The sequence below is a fragment of the Podarcis pityusensis genome, assembly GCF_964106645.2.
Source record: "Podarcis pityusensis genome assembly, chromosome: 8".
In the NCBI taxonomy this organism is placed as follows: domain Eukaryota; kingdom Metazoa; phylum Chordata; class Lepidosauria; order Squamata; family Lacertidae; genus Podarcis; species Podarcis pityusensis.
The window spans coordinates 49073469-49096980 of record NC_138033.1 but is presented as its reverse complement, the minus strand read 5'-3'; the positions used below and the strand labels follow the sequence as shown (position 1 = coordinate 49096980).

The 23512-nt window shown below is 41.4% G+C and overlaps 1 protein-coding gene across 3 annotated transcripts in view; it reads right to left on the bottom strand.

Annotated features, from left to right (window-relative positions):
- BANP (BTG3 associated nuclear protein) overlaps positions 1–23512 on the bottom strand; it is a 149637-nt gene that overhangs the window by 96760 nt on the left and 29365 nt on the right. For all 3 annotated transcript variants that reach the window (XM_081017827.1, XM_081017826.1, XM_081017828.1), the window contains 2 exons: positions 19107–19229; positions 14818–14993 (listed from right to left, as the gene is read on the bottom strand). In XM_081017827.1, the coding sequence (XP_080873953.1) occupies positions 14818–14993; positions 19107–19229 (299 nt within the window). The remainder of the gene's footprint in view (positions 1–14817; positions 14994–19106; positions 19230–23512) is intronic.

Below are 23512 nucleotides of genomic sequence, written 5' to 3'. Positions count from 1 at the left end.
TCCAATGCCTACTTAATATATTTGACTGCAGTTGACTGCAATAAATTGATGATGAGAAAAGGTTGCTCAAAATGCTCAAGGGACTGGAGGTTCTCCTTGCAATGAATGGCTGAAGTATTTAGGGGTCTTTTCCTCTAAAGTTTGTATAGGGGGTGAGGGGAGATGATTAAGAGACATGATCATGTTTTTTGCAAAGTAATGCATGATGTGAGAAAAGAGTATCAAAGTTCTTCTCCCCCTCTTTAAAAATACAGTACTAAATTTAGAGTCACCCAATTAAACTGACTGGCAGTAGTAAATTCAGGACAGAGGAAAGTATTTCTTCAAGCTACAGAACTATCTTATGTGATTCAGTGCCAACAGATATGGTGGGCTGCCAATGGCTTTAAATGGGGTTCAGATAAATTTAAGGAAGCGGAGAGGTCTATCTATAGGTAACAGACCTGACAGCTAAAATGGAACCTCCCCCTACCCCCCCCACCCCAGCTTACAGGTAGTTTCCCTCTAAATATCAGCTGCTGGCGGTAGCGGGAGGCAAACGGGAGCGGGGAGAAAAACAGCCTTCATCTGGCTGGACATAGGCAGACCACCCCATAAACACCAAGACACAAATTCCTGTTTTTCATGCTGATCCTATTTGAAAGCTCTAAGCCATGCAGAGTTCAGATGGAGGAGCCTTTTCCAGGCTAAATGCACATGCATGACCCCTAAAAAGCACGATGTTTATTTCCTGCCATTGGCTCAAGTTAACTGGCCTGCATTCTGTTAGATAGCATGCCAGGAAGAAAGCAATAAACGTCTAGCCCAAGAGGCAGGCCTGATGCTCAGGATCATTTGTCTAACACCTCATCAAAGGCATAATGACGTAACTATCAGTAGATCCAAGTTTAACACAGGTGAACTGTGATAACATGAAATACTAAACAGCTTTTGAAGTCTTCCACTAGATGTTTTTGCAGGAATTTTTTTTTTGAGGGGGGGTTTATAAAGAAAGAAAGCATCCCTCCCCCCCCCCCCAATACCTTTGGAAGCCAACATTTGGAGTATGTTGGACAGGGGTGCTGGGTTCAAATCTCTTAATCTCATCTCTCCATCTAGATAACTAGAATATTAACACCAATCTTGAAGGGTTGTTGTGAAGAATTAAAAAAAATTCAGCCAGCCACTGATTTCAGTGGAAGAGAGTTACATCTGCTAATGTTCTTCAAACCATTATAAAAACCATTACCAATCACTGGTGTTTCAGGCTAAGGCAAAGGGTAAAGGGACTCCTGACCATTAGGTCCAGTCGTGACCAACTCTGGGGTTGCAGCACTCATCTCGCTTTATTGGCCGAGGGAGCCGGCGTACAGCTTCCGAGTCATTTGGCCAGCATGACTAAGCTGCTTCTGGCGAACCAGAGCAGCGCACGGAAACGCCATTTACCTTCCCGCTGAAGCGGTACCTATTCATCTACTTGCACTTTGATGTGCTTTCAAACTGCTAGGTATGCAGGAGCTGGGACTGAGAAATGGGAGCTCACCCCGTTGCGGGGATTCGAACCGCCAACCTTCTGATCAGCAAGTCCTAGACTCTGTGGTTTAACCCACAGCGCCACCCGCGTCCCTTGGTGTTTCAGGCTAAGAGAGTGCTATCTACACCACTGGTTTTTTGCTTCCCCCTCCCCCCAGCCCAAGCCAGAAATGACCAGAACTGAAACTTCTAGCTCAGTCAAGGAATCCCCAGACCACTTGGACTGGTCACAGAGATGGAGGTGGCTTCCACTGGCTTCTTTTGCCTACCTTCTCCCTAGAGGAAAGCATAATAGGTAGACCAATTTAAATCCTGTGTGCATTTGCAGTGTAGTTTTAACTGCAATAATATACTATTACTGCCACTACTTCTTTGCTACTTTATCTTGAAACTTTCAATAGCCTCTCTTTGGCTCAGTTAAAACAAGATTGGCTTGAACATGTCGCACTCTTTAATTTTCCCACGTCAAGAAAGCTGCATTTGAAATGAAGTCTTTTCTGACAGCAGACAGGGCTTCAGTCCTGGAAAATGCCTAGAGTTAAAATAGTGCAGCCTGACATAAAAGTGGTTTTCTTTTTTCCAGCCCTCAGTTACTTCTATGAGAACTTGCTGCTCAAATTATAGGAGAGGAGGGAAGACCTCTTCCCTTTTTGTAAAAGGAACACATTGCTTGATCTCCTCGGCTTAGAGTACACAAGCTCCCAGAATGTACAAAAGACACAGGGCATGCATGAAAAGCATGAGATAGATGGGGCATTCCAGCAGGCTCTACTATCTTTAAAGCATTTAGCTAAAGAGGGAGGAAAGTACCCATCAATCATCATTTTAATGCTTGCCTATGCCACACACCCCCACACGTGCACACAGGTTCCACTCAATCTCAATCCTGGGTCAAATGTTTTATTTCTGACCCTGTTCTACTGCACAAAGAGGAAAGTCATTTGCTTCACAAAACCGATCCTTCCAAGAGGAATTAAGTTTACTGCACTCTCACAAGTCAGGCGGCTACCTGCTGCGACGCATGTCTGCAAAGGTGGGAGGAATGGGGGTAGTCAAAGAAACATTTGTTGCTGTGGAAAGAAACTATCAGGGATAACCTAAATTCTGGATAGATACAAGACTTGCATCACCAAAAAACAGCCTTTTAAGAAGGCTTTTCCTACATCTGCATGTGCACATTTTCTCCTCTCCTAAGGAGATTGTTGACCTGGCCTTGCTACTCACTTTAATCCACCAGGAAACATTCCCTTAACTTGTCTGACATATGAACATCACCAAGATCTAGAAGGAAAATTCCAGAGCTGTTTTCTCACTTGAGGTGCCATCAATCAACTCTTTAAAACAAAGGGAAAGCTAACTAAACACTTGCCCATGTAAATATTTAGAAAATTAACTGGTTCCATTTGTCAAAACAGTTTTTATTTATTTGATGAACCAAAGCTGGGTGCAAGTCTGGCAGTCAAGCTGGTAGTTGCACCAGAAAGGCAGAACACAGAAATAATCTTAAACAAAACACTAAAAATATAACACCACACAATTAAATAATCTCTTGGCAAAATTGTAGATCCTTTTTTAAATATAACATAAACTGCCATCAGCCATTCTTTTTTCCAATGAGAAAGTTGAAAACATTGACTATTGTTTGAGAGAACCGATCATTAAGGATGTCTATCCTGCCAACCTAGCAGTTTGAAAGCACGTGCAAGTAGATTAATAGGTACCGCTCCGGCGGGAAGGTAAACGGCATTTCCGTGCGCTGCTCTGGTTTGCCAGAAGCGGCTTAGTCATGCTGGCCACATGACCCGGAAGCTGTACGCCGGCTCCCTCGGCCAATAAAACGAGATGAGCGCCGCAACCCCAGAGTCGGCCATGACTGGACCTAATGGTCAGGGGTCCCTTTACCTTTACCTTTTAACCTTAGACCAGCAAAACCTGAACTGAAAGAGTTAATGGGTATTTTCAGCAAAGATTGCCAGTCTAGAATTCCCAAGTCTATAACATAACTCTGCAGATAGAAAGGCATGTAGGTGGGAAGGACAGAGTTAAAAGGTATGAAGGGTAGATTTTGAGGCTAGCAGGTTAGCCAAATAAAAGCATGAGTTGGTTTATTTTATTTAACTTATTTTTACCCTGCCTTTTCTACCCTCAAGGATATTAAGTTTAGAACAGCCACTACTAAGCCCCTCACTCTTTCTAGCTTAACCTGCACAGTGATAACCATCCTTTGCACATGCTGCTACTCCAGGTGTTATTAAAAATAAACAAACAGAAAGGAATCCCTCTTTAAAACCATTACCAATTTGTATGTTCCTCTTGATCTGAAAACAAACATAAAGCATTTAAAAACAAAAAGGGAATCTTAAGAGAACAGTTTGGCCGGAAGAATTCAGTTTCTTTGGTTTTATTTGGCTTTTGTATGTCACTGAGGAGTTAAAACAAACGCTGTTCTTATTGCATTCCACAAACCAATGTCAACTAGGATTTAGCTTGAACTTCACTTCTGAGACACAAGAATTTGGGATGGAGTCGAAGGGGGAGGGGAGCAAGAGACAGCCAAAATGCCAATATTTAAGAAATCAGGAGAGGATGCTTTTTTCTGATGTAGCAGAAGTCACAATACTACAGGAATACAAAGCGCTCATGATTTTGAATTTGTATGAACAGATCACACACAAAGCCTGCCTTTGTCACACAGGATTATTTCAGGTTGACACCGATCATGATATTTGTGCCAAACCTTTTACACATGCGCAAAATCAAAAATGCCTTACAAAGTACTTTACCCCCCCAAAAAACCCAGCTTATTTTGTTTTCACAAGCTCTTTTCCAGTATGTTTCACTCTGAAAACCTTTTAAAGCACATAGAACTAAAAGTTAAACTCCCTATGGTTTTTCCTGAGCTGCTAAACTACATTAATAGTGCTGATTTTCAAAAATAAAACAGCACCTTCACTTTATTCATGCACACACATTTTTAGTGCAGTGCCTCATGAGCAAACATTTTTAGTTCAATATCATCTTTCTTTGAAATGTAATAGTCCTTTCAGCTTCTTCTTCTTTTAAATCTGTTTAGACTTTTTAAAAACTTAGTTTAATCAAGCATAATAGAACTAACAGAGATATGTTTTTCTTTGGGACACTCGTGTGGTATAAACAGGATAGGTCGTGCTGATTTTTATCCCTTATATACAAGGGAACAAGAAGTCCATTTATTGTCATTGAAATAGATTCTGAAAAAAGGCATGATGGACTCTAACCTTTTTAGGAGCATCAAGTTCAGCACTACTGTTTCATGAAATTTTACACTGCAGCCAAAACACTTCAGTGGATATGGCAAAAATATGTAGATGTATACATACATATCTAAATACACACAGAGAGATAAGACCAACAGATACTGGATCCTCATTCATCAAGGATGGGGGAGGTATCAAAATTATTTCCACAAAACAAAGAAAGCTGGTACTGACAAAGAAAGCACAACCCAATAGCAATCCAGATGCAGTGCTTCTTTTAGTTTTCTTCCTTTAACTTCTTTATGTTTCTGATTTCCTAATTTGTATTAACAGCCAGACATTGCAGTATGTTTAAGGGGGCAGAGCGGCAGACCATGGGCGTAGACAGTATTTTTGTTAGAGGGGCAGAACCTCAGCTTGCTATGTATTTTTATTGATTTTTCTTCATGGGGGGGGCAGCTGCCCCTCCCTGCCCCCCCCCAGCTACACCCATGGGGCATACATTTGCTCACATACATTCTGGGCCTGTAAATGCTACAGCAGCACAGGCTCCCTCTGTCTCTGAAATCAATATCCCAGATTGTTTGGGTGTGTTGACCCTCCCATATGCAACAGTCACTCCTCACTACTTATGCATTAGGAATGATGGAACCGATAATGCATCTCACATAGAAAAGCACAACTCTCTTTGTCTGTCAAACTACAAGTCCTAGTTTAACTGCACACATTCTGTTCTATAAAACAATCTTAACCAACATGTTGTTTCCTGTGCTATAACTGCTTTGCTGATTAGCTTGTGCTGGAACTCAGGTACACCTGATGTTTCTACCAAGGTTCAGACGCTTGCGCTAGAACTGGCAAGAAGAGTCAGTGCAGTTCCTCAGTGTGCAGATTATCCTCTTTGCCTGCATACTGCCCTTCATAAAGTTTTAAATCAAGACCTGCAAATAAAAGGCAGAAAGCATGCTAAATACTCGCCAAAATGTTAACAATAAGTAGTTGAAATATCTTGGGATAGACAAGAAGTCAACTGTACACATATCCCAACATCCTAAACATTTTATCAAACAGGTTGATAGAACTCATTTTAAGAGTCAACACTGAAGAGTAAGTGGGAGAGAAATGTCACAATGCTTATTAAGGTAATAAAAAAGTTTAAGCAATATGACATTTGGCACAAAGAAATCCAGCAGCATATGGCTACGGTCTATTTCCCCAGGATTCATATCCAAAGGCTTGAACTGGCCATTAACAAATCCCTACCATTCATCAGCTGCTGCCTTGTAACCAGAACCCCAAGGCTGTTGATTGCCAAACCCCCAACACAACAAAGTTCCACACAGGAAGGCTTCGTAGCAACAAGTATCTCTGGTGCTAGGCAAACCATTGGGCTGTGACAAATATGGGGGTTCCACAGTTGCCTTCTTAATTGGAGATAGACTCTAACAGGTGCTACAAACTTGGGAGGGCAGATGAATCAAGGCACTAGCATGGAACAGAAAGGTCAGACCTGTGGCTAGGTCCGGAGAAACTGATGCAGATGAGATGCTGCCAGACATAAGACCATGGAGACTCCTCAACAAAAAGTGCTGCCTATTCATTATGGGCTTGCAGGTCAGCCAAGTGTTGCCATTTTGAGTACAGTCTATGAACCTTTTCCAACAGTTTTCTCCCACTGCTGTCATCCATATAACTTGAAGCCGGGATGATATAAACACTACCTAGTCAGCCCAGTTTGTATGCTGAGAGCACTGAAACATGGGACTCTTCCTCAGACTGGAAGCTCACCAAAATACCTGTGACAGGGGAAAACAGGTGCTTTAAGAGCAGAAAGGCAATTCGGAGAGAACCCCTCCACCAAAAGAATTCCTCGATGGAGAATCTAAACTAGCGAGATATTCCCAAGCTTTCCCCTGACACAGTGACCAAAATTATTTTCATTGCAGTAAAATCCAGCTCTCTTCTCATGATGCATCTTTCCCCTGTAAGGTGTTGACAGGCACACCGGGAAATGGAAAAACTTATCAGGAGAACAATGGCATGAAAACAAACTGCATGAAAGTAGCTCTAGCCCTGGGTGTGGCTCTAAGCACTTGACACTCTCACTCTCTCTCTCTGAAGGCCATTAGTAAGAAAACCTTGAAAACATATTTCTGTTGGATTGCCTCATCTAATCTGTGTACTTTATGCATAATTATCTTGATTGGTACTGTCGTCAATGTATACATGCTTAAAAACATAACAACAGCCCTGCATCCTTCTTCCTAGTGGGTGCCTCAGGGAATCAGGGCATGAAGGCAATAGTTCTCCTTGGTTTTATGTTCCTAGTAACTGGTATTCAGTGGCAAACTAATCTGAAGGTTCAAGATGAAAGACAGCCTAGCTGTAAACAAATCTGGGACTGCTAGATTCATTTAACACATATCCTGTCAGATATAAGAGCAACTCCCTATCTGAACAAAACTAAGGGTTGCCCATCTCAGCCACTTGTTCAACTTTAAATTCCTGGCCCCAGCAAAACTACTACTATTTGTGAAAGAATTAACTTCGAAGTTTCATTCTTCAGTTAACTTGCCCAAATGCTCATCCCAAACGCAGCACATACAGGCCTTTCCGTGATTTCCAACCAAGCACTGGTTCCAAGTTCTACTGTAACACTGGCTGCTCGTCTGTTCAATGTATTATCTTTGGCCAAGACAAATGGATTGCTGGTGACTTAATTGTTTTTTTCCTTACATTGTAGAGAAGATTTATGAAACTGACAAACTCTTCAAAAATGATCAAGAAAACAAATCCAAGGAAAATGATCTCAACCTTAGGAAACTGGGAACGCAAATTATTTTGGCAAAACAATATCACCCAAAGGGTTCTAAACATATGGAATGAGTTACCACCAAAGGTCCACTGGAAGAAGCACCATGGCACTCTTGGGACCACAGAATTCATTTGCAGTAAACATCGTGAGGACATGTGGGGATAAGAAGGTCCAAAAAAACCACAAGTGCGCCCAGGGATCCACTCACAAGATTCACTTCCTATGTTCCCCTGATGCCTATAAAAATTTCACCTGACAGAAAATGAAATAGAACACAGCTGGGGATGGGGGGGGGGGAGGAGAGATTGAATTCAATGCAAATGCAAACATGAGGCAAGTAAAACTGATTTCAGTTTTATAAAGAAATAGAGCTTTCCCCAAACAAACCATTTTACTAACTCACTAACTATAAGGAGATTCACCTGAAGATAAAGTGTTATGCTTCCACCCAACAATTGCATCCAAGGAAAACGAAGTGTGAGGTAAGTAATTCTCAGATAACAAAGTTTTCAACTGTTGTTCAGTTGCAACAGGCTTCTGTTTGGCAGTGCTTTTTACCTCTATCAAAAACACAAGGAAGTTTCCTGCTGGCTGGAGTTTCAACCATACTATTGATTTAGACAAGAGTAGTGATAATGAAGACTTTTGGAATTATTGTCTTGTAGCCCAGTCACTCTGTAGTGGGCACTCTGGGAAAAGAATTCAAGATTAGCAGTTAACAGGAAGAAATTCCAATGCAATCCCATGAGAGGCAAGAGAGGGTCTCTCCATCAGGACAAACATAATACTGTACATCCATCCCAACATGTGCACACAACAGCAGAAAAGGTCAGGGACCAGCTCCCCACCTTCTGCTTCACAAAGTCTTCCACCAATCCACCTTCATTCTCTATCCTTCCCATTATCTATCAGTGCAGGAGTGCCAGTGTTCAGAGCTTAAATAGAATGGAAACTTGAGGGAATTTGTTTTTTTAAGGAGCGCAGAAAACTGGTATAGCTCTGCTCAGAAGAGCAGCCTGTAACTATCAATTTCAGGAATGTACTAGTCTCCCATTCACTGCACTGCTGCTCCAGGGTACTCAATATAGCAGCTGTAAAATGAACACAAATCACACAAGAATCACCAAATCTTTTCCCATTTCCTAGCAAACTGAAGTCTCAAATCATGTTTGTGTGAACAATATTGGGTAGTTTTGTTCAGCTTACTGAGTTGATTCCTTATTTCTACTATTGTCTGCTATTACTATGCTATTGTCTTCCCAGTTCCGGAGATCTCAGTCTCATTCTTTGCTGTATTAGCATTAAAATGTAAAAGCCACCATTACTGAGAAGGGAGATTTTCTCTCTTTGCAACTGAGGAATTATTTCAAATATATTAAAATTCTCCACAGATGGGCTGCTAAATTGCACAACTCTGCTTTCAAGAAAGCATACTTATATAATGGTTGGGTTTGTCATCTGCATGTCTGGAATCAATCAGAAAGTCCAACTGCAGTGTTTAATTAGCTGAACAATGGTCACCAAGTCTGTTTCTACAAACACTAATAACTTTCCCTATTTGGCTAATATTTTTCATTTGTTTCAATTGTTTTAAAAAATATTAGATCAATCAGCATTTGCTTATTTTTATAAATGAAACTACATCTTAAAACTGTGATGCTCATCACAATCTGATTTCTTCATCACGCAGCAAACTCTCTAAAGTATAAAAGACGTTATCTGCAGTCACTCAACACAGACCATATTCCGAAGGCTACTAGGAATGCTTATGAGCAGACTGGCCAGAGCACCTGCTGTTTGAATATCCCAGCTTGCAGGCAGCTAGACATTTAATGTAATTGGATAAGACTGAGAGCTATTTGCCTATTGGGGCTGCGCCGGTATCTCAAAGGCCATATAACCCTGTCCAGCAGCTCAGTCTCAAAAGCTAAATAACCCCCAGCCAGGATGGATTGCAGTAGACCATACTCCAATTCCAGCTCCCAAACTAGGCTGCCATGAAGTTGCAAGACCACTGCCATGGCTGTCCCCAACATCACCATGGAAAATGGTACAACAGGAAGTGGATCTGACCTGTTGCCAATCTCCATCATACAATATATCAGGGTTGCAACCAATGTTAGTTCTACTTAGAGTAGACTCCATGAAATTAATGGACTAACCTTGGCCCATTAATTTCAATAGATCTACTCTGAGTAGACCTTAGTACAGCCAACAGGTCTTGAGGTCACACGGATGAACTAGCTTCCAAAGCCAACATTACACATCCCCTTAATTCTACCACCCCTCTTTTCAAATGTCTGCAATCACAATCACAAAATCCATATTGGTTTTTAAAAACGTAATATTCATTGTGGCCAACAGGAAGAAAAATATCCCCATGCTCTGTCTTGAACTTTAATTTCTCTAGAGTAAAGAAAAATGTTCTCTGGCTGAAAAGAGGCAAAACAAAAATGGGTTTGTTTGAATGTTTATTCTGTTTTCATCCACCAAAACGTTTGAGAAGCTCAGCCTCTGTCCACATAGATATATGCTGGAATGGCAAAATGCTTTGTTTAAATATTTGACAGGTTATGCTATAACTTGCAAGAATTATTTTTAAAAAGCAAATATTTATATAAACTAAGAATGTCTATATAATCAAAGAATGAGCAGTTTCCAAAAGACAACCAAAGCAGATGGGAGCCTACCATGCACATGGAAATAGTTGAATAATTTGTCAAGTTTCTACAAACTGTTCTTCAGAGCAGAAGGGACAGCTTTGAAAGAATACTTAATGGTTAATTTGGAAAATATTCTAACCATTACATTGCCACTTACTTAAAAACACTTCAGGGGAGAAGATGTGAATATTACATTGGTGGCTTTCTGCCATGGAAAGGCAAGCACAGGTACAAGTTTCCAGCTTGGCCCCAACACATCCAAGAGGTGATGGGTTCAGAGTGGCTTCTTAAATTATTGTTCATATAGAACAGTCAGGGTGCATGGTGGTTTACAGAGAAATGACAAGAAGTCAGGCCTCTGTCCTGAAGAGGTTACAATCTAAAATTCAACATTCTCCACAATCCTTTTTATGCACCACGCACAAATGGAGGCTTGTAAATTTGGGAATTCACCAAATCTTCAGTAACAGCCAGAAGAAATGCACAGAATTTAAAGTTGTCCAGACATTTTGCCAAGAGGGATAAAAAGTGGGGGTCTTTTTATTTGTTTCTTAGGCTGCAATTTTGTAGACACTTACCTGGGAGTGAACCCCAGTGAATTTAGTAGAATTCACTTCTCAAGAGACATATATATCATTTTCTCTTTGTGTATTAATATTAAAATTAGAAAACCCGGAGCCCTCATTGGAAAATCTTCTTGAGGTAAGTGATAAATGTATTAAATACATAAAATAAGAATAAATTTAAAGGTGAAGGTTACAATAGAAACATATAAACCAGTGGTTTTCAACCAGTGTGCTGTGGCACCCTGGGGTGGCTTGAATGATGGTCAAGGGTGCCGCGGGCAACACTGGCCTCCTTTTGTTGGGCCATTAAGGCTGTGGGCATCTTCTTCCCAGGCCCCTGTGTGGTGGCGTGATGAGGCACCTCTTTTTGAGGTGGGGGGACTGCCAAGGGGAGGGGAGAGGAGGCTGAGGGAACACTCCACAAGGGAGGGTGTTCAAAAAGGGGTGAGGGGCTGCCGCCTCTGCAGGCAAGGGGTGACATAACTGGCCTTTTGAGGCTCGGAGTATGTTTCTTCACAGGGGTGCCACAGAAAGAATGTAGCTGGTCAAGGAAACAGTGGACTCAAAAAGGTTGAAAACCTCTGATATAAACTATTTTAAGGTACTAAGCTGTATCATGCCTATAAAAATCATAAAGAAATAGGTTGATTGGGTTGGTTTACAAACACTTTTAAAGTGACATCATTTTCCAGGTTTCAAAGTGGTGAAGAAAATGACCCCTTATCTGTAAAATACCACTAACACATGTGCACGCTCGCACACAGACACACAGAGAATGTTTTCAAGTTCACTTGACATAGAGCTCCCCCTGCAGTATAAAATAATGCTATATAACTGTTGGTTTTAAAAGCACTGCTTTGTACTGATTAGTAAGAAAAAAAATACTCTCATCTGCTTCTAGCACCCCAGTTAAGTGTTACTCTGCTTTTTAATAAGTAGTTGTTAAATGATATAGACCCCAAAAAATAAGCAGGGCATTTGATGAGTTCAGTATAAGCAATCCAAGACTAGTAAATGACTTTACCTGTTTCATCTTCTTAAAACCAATCTGAAACCTTGTTTCAGAAATCAACTGAAATGCACATGATTCCTTTGACGTGACAGATTGTGCTCCGTACTCTGTGTCCCTACATGTTTATTTGGACCACAACATCTTCCTATTCATTAACAAAGAAATGAACATTTTGTGACCAAATCAGAACTTTCTTCAGCCATTTTAACCTTAACTCTTCCTTGCATATCCTGGTGCATTTTGCAAATAGCTATCCCAAATTTAAAAGCAACTTATGATGCAGCACTGGAGGCCACGTGGGGGGGTGGGAGAGAGAGAGAGAGCGTGCTAGTCATACCTTTCCCTTTATCTCCAATGCTGAGGCAGAAGTGGTGTGGCTTTTATATCCTAAAACCATACTACCAACACACAAGAGGGAGATATCAGCAGGTTTGGGGAAATCCAGAAGTTTGCATAGGTATACAAAAGTATCTGGGGAGGGGGACTTAGACGAGAGAGACCCCTAATACAATGAGGACTGAGCATGTTCCATGGGACCAGAAAGCTGTCTGACTGCTGGCAAAGGGAAATCAGGAAACCAGGCAGGAGGGAGAATGAAATCTTGTATACTGAATGAGGAAACTGAATAGGCCCGACCTACACTTCTCTGCAACCATTTGTTCAGTTTGGTCAGGGTCAGTCCCAGTTTTCCTTCTGAATGATGGGTCTGTTGTAGTGTTTCTCTCACATTTCTGTCATGATAGACACGGTAAACTACACGGCACATTATGTGTGTTAAGCTATGCCCAGTAATTTGACATGCAGTGAATTTATCTTCTGAGCCTTCTCTACAGCTGAGCAAAGTCACCTCTAGACTTTTAAGGCAAGAGACACAAGGGTGGGGCCTGGAGGGCAATTCCTATAACTAATCTTTGTTCTCAAAGCGTTCATAAATCTTGGTGCGAGCTTTACTGGATGGATGTCCCAAAGGCGGTTTCACCAGCATTTATATATACAAGATTCCTATTAAAAGTCCAACATCTGTCTGCATGAAAATCTGTGCCAAAGAATCATGTTGAAAAGGTCAGACTGCTACAACCTCTTTTTACTCCATTAGAAATTGCTTCCCTTAAATAAACAGCTGAGAGAATTACTCAAAATTATTGCCTTTTCCAATATATACTGCGGGCAGAAAATTTGAACTGTAGTCTACTGCTTAGAAAATTTGACTACAACGTGACAAACATCCCAGTTCTCATAAGGAAGTGGGGGAGGAGATCCTGTTCATATTTGAGCTTTTTCAAAAGACATAAAACATTCCACCAATTTTCTTAAGTATTATTTATTCCTGAGTTTTAAAATGTTCCCATGGACTGGAATGAAGAATTTGAATTTTGCTTCTGCAGTTACACCTTCATTATGGGGATGGGGGCACACCACCATTCAGAAACATCCATTCTTCACTCCAGTTCATTCACCACCGTCCTCCTCTCTGCCACCCACAACACATCTTGCTGCAGTTATTTATCACCACACCTCTTAACTTTAGAATCCCACAAGAGTCACCTTCTGATCATAGTCCTAACAAGATCACCTATGCATCAATCCCTGGCAACCTCCTAATACTTCAAGGGACAAAGCAACTGCATTAAGTGCTAATGACCGGCTGGCTCTCCAGTTACCTGAGATACCTCTGTATCTAGCCCATCTGCCACAACTGTTCTAGGCTGTACCACTCCAGTAAGGGCTCCTCCATACAGAAAATGGGTATGGTAGGAAGAATAGTAAAAGCCTAGTCTTCTTCTCAACATGAGAGTTTTATCCATGAAGGAACACTTTGTGTACGAAGAAGGAACACTATCATGGAAGGCCCCCTCCCCAACCCAGACACAGACTGACTGCCTCAAATTACACAAGGCTGCTCCTCTCAGTTGCCACACTCTGTATTGTTTGCCACGTCTATTGATTGCTGCACCTATTTTTCATTTGGAATTATATATGGACTCAATATACAATGCAAAAAAAAAAAAAAAGGATTATTAGAGACATATTCCAAATGGTTGCATTCCAGCAATGTTGATTTTCAGATATTTGAAGACCAGAACAGAGTTTTGGAAACTAAGAAATTGCTGACAAGGCTATCCTATAAACAATACATTTTTGATGGGAATTTCCTGTTTTTAAAAATATTGTTTAGAGTTGCCAAAGTAACTGTTTACTTTCAGAAGAGTTCCACATTAACAGAAGGGCATAATGAGTTACAGGAGGCAGCATGCTGGTACATTATGTTGCTTCTTAGAGAAATGAAGCTGTTTTCATAGGACTGTGTTTCAACTCTAGGCACAACCACAGAATTAAGTCACAGTTCTGAAAGCCTTATATATTTTTTGAAATCAAGTGTTCTTGATCTGTTAGACTACCAGAATCACTTGAAAAAATTATTCTGTTCTGGATATGTCCCAGGAACACAACGTCTGTTTGGACCAATAAGAGCAAGTAATGAAAAAAAGCTGGATGCTTAAGTCTGACACTGCTTCGTATGCAGTGTTTGTTATAATATCTGCCACTTTAAAAACTACAGAACATAGAGTACGGGTGACATCAAACCCTAGTGGAAGGGGGTGAATTTCCCTGGCATTTTAGGAGCTGCCCATCACCTGCTGCTCGAAGAAAACAAAGCAATACATCCCCCAATTGGCAGTTTAAGAAATAACCAGAGAACACATCAATACACTTTAGTACTATTCAGTTAACCCAGTGCTCCTTGAACAAAACCAGAGCAAATAGTTCTTTAGATGCTAATGCCATTTGAAAAAGAGCAAGTGGGGACCGCAGGTGTGCTAAATACAAGAGTGCTGCAGACTACAAGCCAAAAATGGGGAGGAAAGGCAACTATAAAGTTTTTTTGAAACAGGAAAACTACTTTGTGCATGCCTCTCCTAGAACAGAAAGATTGCACCGTACCAGACTGTTACGGCTCCAACATTCAAATCAACTCTAATTTGGACAAAGAACTTAACTATTATCTGCTTACCTTCAGAATTCAGTGTAATAAGGGTAACATTATTCCCAATATTCTGGCTTCCTAACTGGCCACTGTTGGAAACCGAGTCACTGGCTTCAGAACCACTCTCCCCATCCTCATTATGGCTGTCTTCATGCCCCGGCACCTTCACAACAATGGTATTCTGCCTCCGTCCAGGAACAGCACTGAGGAAGTGGGAGAAATTCATACAATTTGAGGAAATCATATTTGCACAGCTTTACTGATTTCAGCATGGTGCTACAGAACACTAAGTTTATCAAGTGAGCTTTCTATGTAACAGGAGGACAGCAACATGTATAGGAAAACATGACTATAGGAAGCTGCCTTATAACAAATCAAATCATTGGTCCATCTGGCTCAAGATTGCCTACCCTGAGTGCCAAAAACTCTCCAGGAATTCAGACAGGGAATCTCTCCCAGCCCTACCTGGAGATGCCAGGCATTGAATCTGGACCTTTTGAATGAAAAGCAGGTACGCCTCAATGCCTTCCACATGCGCTGTGTCAGGATGATTTTGGGTATCACATGGCAGGACAGAATTTCAAGCAAAGATAATAGAATCATAGAGTTGGAAGGTCCATGAGTGTCATCTAGTCCAACCCTCTGCAATGCAGGAATCTTCTGCTCAACATGGGGCTTAAACACATGACCCCGAGAGTCTCATGCTCTACCGACAGGCTATCTCCCAAGCCCACATTCCCAGCACATTCACACTTCTGTTTCAGTGACGTCTACACTGGCTTGGTGATGTACACAGAACAGAAGATGACAGGATCCCCAAGGGTGTGCTCTACAGGGAACTGGCTTCAGGCACCAGGCCCACTAGCAACTCTGTGTTACAAAGATGCCTGCAAATGTGACAAGGCGGCTAGCAACATCAACCACAACATGTGGGAATCCCTTGCAGACAACTGCAGTGCCTGGAGACAGGTCATGTATCCAAAGCAGTGACCAGAGGAGGAATGACCACCAGAAGGAGCGCAAAGAGAAGAAACACTGCGGTGCATCTGTAGCAGCACATCCCGTATCAGTCTCTACAGCCACGGAAGGCACTGCAACCTTCCAACAGTTTGACTTCACCCCAAAAGGCACACTCCTCCATTGTCTCCTGAGACAGACATATGCCAACAACATACTATATAAAGGAACTCAGAGTATAAACACTGAATATATTTTATTTTGTTAGATTTCTATCCTGCCTTTCAATCTTGAAGACGACCCAAGGCATATGCTCCCACCCAAAACCTTGGCTCTCAGTAGATCCTTGTAGCTATTCGCTTCAGCTTTCATCCTGCAGGCAATCAGGTGGTCCATTGCCTGACTGGGTGATCCTTGCTCCTTTGTCTGAAGGCTGCAAGTGTTTTTACTGTCCAAGGGCAGAGAGGGAGCAGCTGGGCCAGAGGTGAGCTGCTCTGTTGCCTTTGCTGTGCTCTTTTTACTCACTTCCCTTTAGGCAAACCAGAGTCTTAAGCTCAGTCTAAAAAGCACTTTATCTGGGCCATATTAGTTGGTTGTTAATACTGAGCTTATGGTTAGAAAGGTTTGCTGTGGCTGGAATATTACTGTATTTTAATATGCTGGTTTTATTGTACAGGGATATCTGCACTGTTGTAAACAGCTCTGGAATCATATCACTGGGCAACAATTTTTTACCTTTTGAATGTTGTCTAGATTTCTACAATTGATTTAGGGTATTTTTGCACTGCTGAATCAGGAAATGCCATCCGTTTCTCTCCATCAGGTCAGGTTTTTGTGCTATGTTGATTTGAAAAAAAATCAGATCTTGTGACAAAATCAATTACATTTTTGTGGCATTATCAGCTGATTTTTGTCAACACATATCATCCTAAATATGTTTTTAAGAGAATAAAAATGTTTTTCCAACAACATATATTGATTACCTGATAGAAACATCGATTACTGTAAACTGAATGGTGGGCATTGATAAAGATAAGTACACGTAAATTGCATGTTGCTTCACCATTTTTCAAACTTCAGGGCTTGAACTTCCGTTTCTTGGAACTCCTGGAATGCTCAGCGGCAGGGAGGTCTCTCTTCAGAGTCCAACAGTAGTCAGTCATCATGACTGCGTCCCAGCAACCCTGATACCTGGTCTCCATCTCTTTCATGTCCTGATGGAATCTCTCCCCCGCTCGTCACTCATTTAACCCAGGTTTTCAGGAAACCGGTCCATATGTGAAAATAGGTAGTGCATCTTGACACTCATGTTGCAGCCCAGGTTTCTGAAAGCAGTCAGCATGTTGTTGACAGTTTCTGGCCTTATTGTTGCCAAGAAAGTTCTTCACTACCAGAACATATGCCTTCCACGCTTCCAGTTCCACTTCGTTCATTGAGTTTCCGAACTCTGTATCTCTGATGAGCTGACGGATCTGAGGACCATCAAAGATGCCAGCTTTCAACTTCTCCATGGTCAATCCTGGAAAAGCCTGGCACAAGTAAGTGAAGCAGTCACCATCCTTGTCCAGAGCCTGGGTGAACTGCTTGATTAAGCTGAGCTTGATGTGCAGCGGTGGGAAGAGTATTCTGTCTCTGTCCACCAGAGGGTCGTTGATGACGTTCCTTTCTTTGCAAGGCACCAATTCCTCCCGCACAGGCCCGTCGTTCTTCGTGTAATGCTGAGCACGGTCCCTACTATCCCACATGCACAGAAAACATGGGTACTTGGTGAAGCCAGACTGTTGTCCCAACAAAAAGTTCACCATCTTCAGGTCAACACAAATAAACCACTTATGCTGATCATAACCAATTTTCTCCAGCACATACTTCACCGCTTCATAGTTCTCCTTCAGTGTACTCGAGTGAGCCAGGGGTATAGAGACAAACTGGTTGCCGTTGTGTAGCAGAACACATTTCAGTGATCGCTTGCTGCTGTCAATGAACAGTCTCCAATCTTTGGGTTCATAGTGTGTCACTCCAAGCTTGAGCAGAAGCTGCGCAATATCTGCACAGTACACCAAGTCCTTCTCTTCCGAGAAAAAACGGAGGTACTCTTGATGCCTGTTGCGGAAGAAGCTGATGCCAGAGAGGAGTCTTTTTCCTTTCAATCTGGATGCCAACAGTTCAGCAGAGTCCTTTGACAAGCTGAGGTTGTGAACTAGATCATTCAACTCCTTTTGGGAAAATGGATGTGGAGCATCATCTTCAAGAACCACTTCTTCTTCTTCATGTCCTTCAACACTGGAGGCATCTTCGTCACTAATGTCAGGAAGTTCTCTGAAGATAGGCACTGGAATTTCATCACAATGAGCTACAGGACAACATGCCGATTGAAGATCAGGATACTTGAGGCTGCTCCGTTTTTTTCTGTTGATCCCAGTCACATCAACAGCGCAGAAGTAGCAGTCAGTGACATGGTTTGTCAGCTCCCTCCAAACCATGGAAATTCCAAAGTTCAGACTCCTCTTGCCATTGGTCCACCCACGTAGAGTCTCAGTGCATGCCTTGCACACCATGTGTGGCGCCCAAGCTTTATCCTGGTCACCAAGTTTAATACCAAAATAACTTTATGCTTTGCCACACCAATTTATGGAAGATTTCGAGGTTTTATGACTTCAAACTGATCCCTTTTCGACATAATCACCCAGAACTATCGGACCTGAATACTTCTTGTCATTAAAATAATCATTTCCAATCAAAACAATTATTCGACATGGCATTTTACCCCCACCAACTTCTTCTAAAATGCTCCACACAAGCGTACATGTGAACAAAAACGTTAAAAAATGACATGTGGCCATAGCTCAAAAACTTGACCTGATTGAGCAAAACCAATGTGATTTTTGGATTCAGCGCATCAGATTCATCCTAAATCAGCTGAAAAAATGCAGACAACAAATTTGTTGTTGACCAGTGTATTTCATGGACAGTATAGAAATAATTTAAAAATACATCAATAACATAACATACCGTACCATGGTATGTCACATGCATATATCAACTCATCCAGAAGAACATTTTCTCTGCAATACTGCAAACATAAATACATTCATGTAATGTCCATGGCCCTGAGCACCACAGACGAATAGCAAGCAAAAGAACTCCAATACAGGGAGCTAAAATAATTCTAGGGCACTAAGTTGCAAGGGTATGTCTCACATCCCTTCCATTCCTTTCAACCTCACAACAATTCACCCTGGAGAGCCTCTGCCGGTTCAGTGTAGACAATATTGAGTCAGATGGACCAAAGGCTTGACTCAGTATAAGGAAATTTCCTATATACACTGAGGGAAGAGCATTGCTTAGTTGCAATTACTAACGTGCTAAGGATGTTTTCCAGTGAATCCGCTGGTCTGGTCAATGGCTCTTCCTGTCCTACCATCTTGGCTACAATCGAATTCTGACGATCATTGTTGAGGATTACTGTGGTCTGAGGGACGACACTGTAAAGACAATAAATGTAGAGGAAAGAAGAACAAACAGAATGAAAGTCAAAAGCTCTTCTGCCATTCATTAAGCCACACTTGGTATTTTAATGAGTTCTTCCACGGATGTGTTGGGTTATTCCCCTTCTTTGGTTTCAAGGCTGTTTACTATGTATCAGTTGTTAAAGCATGTAATCCATCATATTTTGATCTCTGTACCATTCCTAGAACTCATAATTCTTTAAAGGGGCTGACTGTTTCTGTGGAATTATGTAATGTTTTCTGACCTCTAGCAAAATTATTCAATTTTTGTTATCAACTCAAAGTACACAAAAAGGGGGGGGGGGGAGTCTGCTTGATGTTCTCCTTTCTCCTTTTCAGCTCAACACAGGAACTCCAGTTGTGGGACCCTTTAACTAAAAGAAGTAGGAAAAGTTAAGGGGCAGAGAGAAAAAGATGAATAAAGCATTTGCAGATTTAGCTTAGGTAACGCTAAAGGATGCACTACACACAGTGTCCAGGAACCCACATGTGCTGTTGTACACATGATACTCTTGCACAGTCTTCTCCATTTCATTCCAACAAAAGAGTCAACTCCAACCATGCATCCATTTGCATGCTCGAAGGAAGCCCTTTGGCTTAAAGGGGGTCACAACAAAACACCATGCTTATCTGCTCTATTTCATGTTCCCCCAGAACTTTTCAGGTATTCTACAATTTGACTTGTGAGTTTTAAATGACATTCTGAACCTTCTTTGAGACACTTTATTGCCATTCCTTTGGATGTCCAATTCTTTATCACCCACATCCCTCAATTTCAATAAACTCAGAATGCCTGTTTAAAAAGTGTCACTTACCAAGGCTGCAATTTTTAATGAACACTCTGAATAATTAATTGCAGCAATAGAGATAAATGCAATAAAATTAAGCTTCCATTTATGGAGACCTCAGGCTTTTGCTCATTCTGTAGTTTCCTTTGAATAGAAAAATCTTTAAAATGAAAATTGATATAAAATGGGAAGTCCTTTTTTAAAGAAAAGAACTAATTCATTTTTGTAGACCATTTTAAAGTGTGCCTGATGGCATTTAATTAACTTAAAACAACTTAAAAATGAAAGGAGAAGAAATACCCTGATATAAGCCATTAGTAATTAATTTAACGAGCACAAAGGGTTATGGGTCCTCTGCACTGCAGAGAACGTGGTCTCACCAAGTACCACTTGTCCCCAGCCCCAGCTGTCTTTAGCTGTGCCCTTTTCCAAAGTGACACTGAATTAGGCCACATTTTTCCTTCTTCTGCTCAGTAAAATCTCTGGCAAAAAGAACTTCCAAGCGACTGGAGCTACGTGCAGGATGCATTTACTCACAGCTTCATTTGTACAAACAGAGGTGCCAAGATTCAAGTTGGTGTGGAAGCTCCGTGAACGGGTGAACTTCTAAATGTAGCCATTGATACTGCATGTGCTGGATTCATTAGCAGATCTGGAGGAAAATTCTTTCAGCTGAAATGGCTCTTCACGTACACTGCTTGAATGTGCTATTCAAGTGGGAAGTTGCAGGAGTTATTGAGAAGCAGCTCTTGGGATGCAGAGGGGGAGTGTTCATGTGTGTGTGTTGCTTCATGTATGCACAGGTGCCAAGAAGACACATGCAAGATGAGAGGGTTAGCACAAGAGACCAGTATTATTTCTTGGGTTAAGGAGCTCTTTGACAACATCTGGTGAAAACTATTCCCGAAGGCCCATCAGAAATGGACATTGTGGCTTTGGAGGTTTATCTCCCAATTTACCATGGTCAGGTGTTCAGGATAGGATAGTTTGAGATGGTTTCAGTCTCTAGTCAGATTCAAAATCCAGAATATGACTATGCATAAAACATTTGGGACAGAACTATCTAAGATGTAGGCAACAAAATCAATTCAGACATAGTTCAGACATAAAACTAAACCGTAGTTCAGACATAAAACTAAACATGTTGCATGCAGTGAGTTTGGGACTTCTGGCAGTTCCTGCAGCCAAGCTGGTGCCAAATGTATTGCTCCGCTTTCCTTTCAACCACATCAGAGAGACCAAGAGGGCTTTTTGTTATCTGGGCAGTCCAGGACCTCCATCCACACTGCCCAGGCTTGCGCCCTGAGGCGGTCACTTCTGTGCTGCTAATGCAGCAGCATCCCTGGAGGTGCACTCCACTGTCTCTTGAGACAGGCAGATGCCAACATTGTGTCTGAAAACAAGCACATCCTAATTGCACAGAGCTTGGTATTATTTTTAAGACGACAGGAATGCTTAAGTCTACATGATATCAGTTGCTTAAGTTGGGTTCTCAAGCTTCTGCCAAGATTCTTTTTACTGTACATATAATTGTACTATCTGATGGACACAAAGGACTTGACCCAAAGAAGCAATTTGCATTCAAAGGCTTTTTTTTTTTTGTAAAACAGATATTAAAAGGCAAACACAATTAGCTACAAACTACAAACAAAATAGTTAACACACATGAGCAAAAAACTAAAAATGTATTGATTAAACAAAATCCTTAGATAGTTAAGAGTGTTAAAATTAATTACGTATCATGCCACACATGGTAGAAGGAACAACCTAAATCAGATAGAGCAGGATGTGGTGAAAGCAATTATACGTTTTAACAAAACAGAGCATAAAACCACAACAAACAAACAAACAAACAACCCCCCCCCAAGGAATCAGAATAAAGGTTAATTGCAGGTGGTATCAGGTCTTTAAAAAACATTTCTCAGTAAAAAGAAGAAGATTCCACCGATCATAGGAAGGTCAGCCAGAAGGCCTGTCATCTGAGCTAATCAGCATCAACTAAAAACATTTCTGTCTGTACAAACCCAATGTAAGAAGGTTCTTCCTAGAAGAGCTGCCAGCATAGCTTCACCAAAATAACTTGGGAATTGGAAACATTTGGAAGCAAACTACAGAATGGAGGAAGAGAAAGACACACAACATTGCATTCAGACAGAAGACATTGTTCAATCCTTCAGTATATACTGAAAAATTTGAGACATCTGTTTATTCTGGATATACTAACTACAAACACTTTTAGAATAAGCTGTATTGCTTATGGGTGATATCCAAGTGGTGCAAGTGGAATGGACTTCTGCTCAGGCAACATAACTTTTCTTCCTCTCATCTGCTCTATGCACTTCCTAAATCTGCTCAGGAGAGTTGGAGGACCCTACAGATCCAGGGGGGGGGCACAGGGTTACAATAGGGAAGAGAAGAAGGGGAAGGGGTTTGCGCAATATGGGATATTTTTCTATGTCTCAGTATGAGGAAAAATACAAAATAAAGCACAGGTTTATTAAAAGCATAAATGCCTCAACCAGTTATTTATGCCATTAATAAAGTTGTGGGACTTGGCTTTTCAGGCTCTCATATTTTGGCCTCTGTTTTGAAAAAGTGTTTGTACTTCACAAATAAGTTCCTGCCAGAGGTAAGTTTTAACATGGAAAGAGCATGTGTGACTCATATCCATCACCATCAGCAGTTAGCATTTCTTGGCCAACAACCTGTCACTTACACAGGAGGCAGCCATTAAAAGAGGAGGACTGTTGGCACCCTCCAGACTGCATTACTCTGGAAGAGAAGGAATTGGGTGGGGCAGAAGGAAACCAGAAGGAAACCAGAAGGAACCAACTGACATTTCACCTCCCTCAAGGTAAATGATCAAAGGAGTTGGGTCAGACTGGTGTTATGGGGAAACTCACACAGGAACACTTTGGGCAAGGAGCTGATTCCTCTCACAGCTCAGATCAATGGGCTATTTATAGAAATACTTTGCCGGGTGAAAGAGATGAAGGAGGGGCAGCGAGATTTCCAGGACCTGGCTTGAAATGTATTCTTTGTTCATTCTTTATAAACACAATCCTAGATGCACTCACATCAAAAATGCAGTACAGTGGATACACGCCTTTCCTTAAACACAGTTACAAGTACAGTCTGTTTTCCTTTTTTACTGTTGTTTTTATTTCTTGGGTTACAAAAGTACATGCATTGTCTCTATTTTCAAGACTGTATACACAAACACACACTTTTAAGGGTGACCAGTGAAACTGTTTCATTACTTACACTATGCTCACAAATTAATTGGCCTGCTATATTGCTTCTCAGTGTCTGCACCAGTTGTCAGTGCCCATATCTGTATGCAATACTAGATAATATAATTTGAGCCAACTGTTTTTGCTAGGCTTGTAGAGTACCAGCTTTGTTTGCTCCGATACTGACCACAGTTCTAGCCGACATTAGCATCAGAATGAGATGGTAGCACAAGAGCTG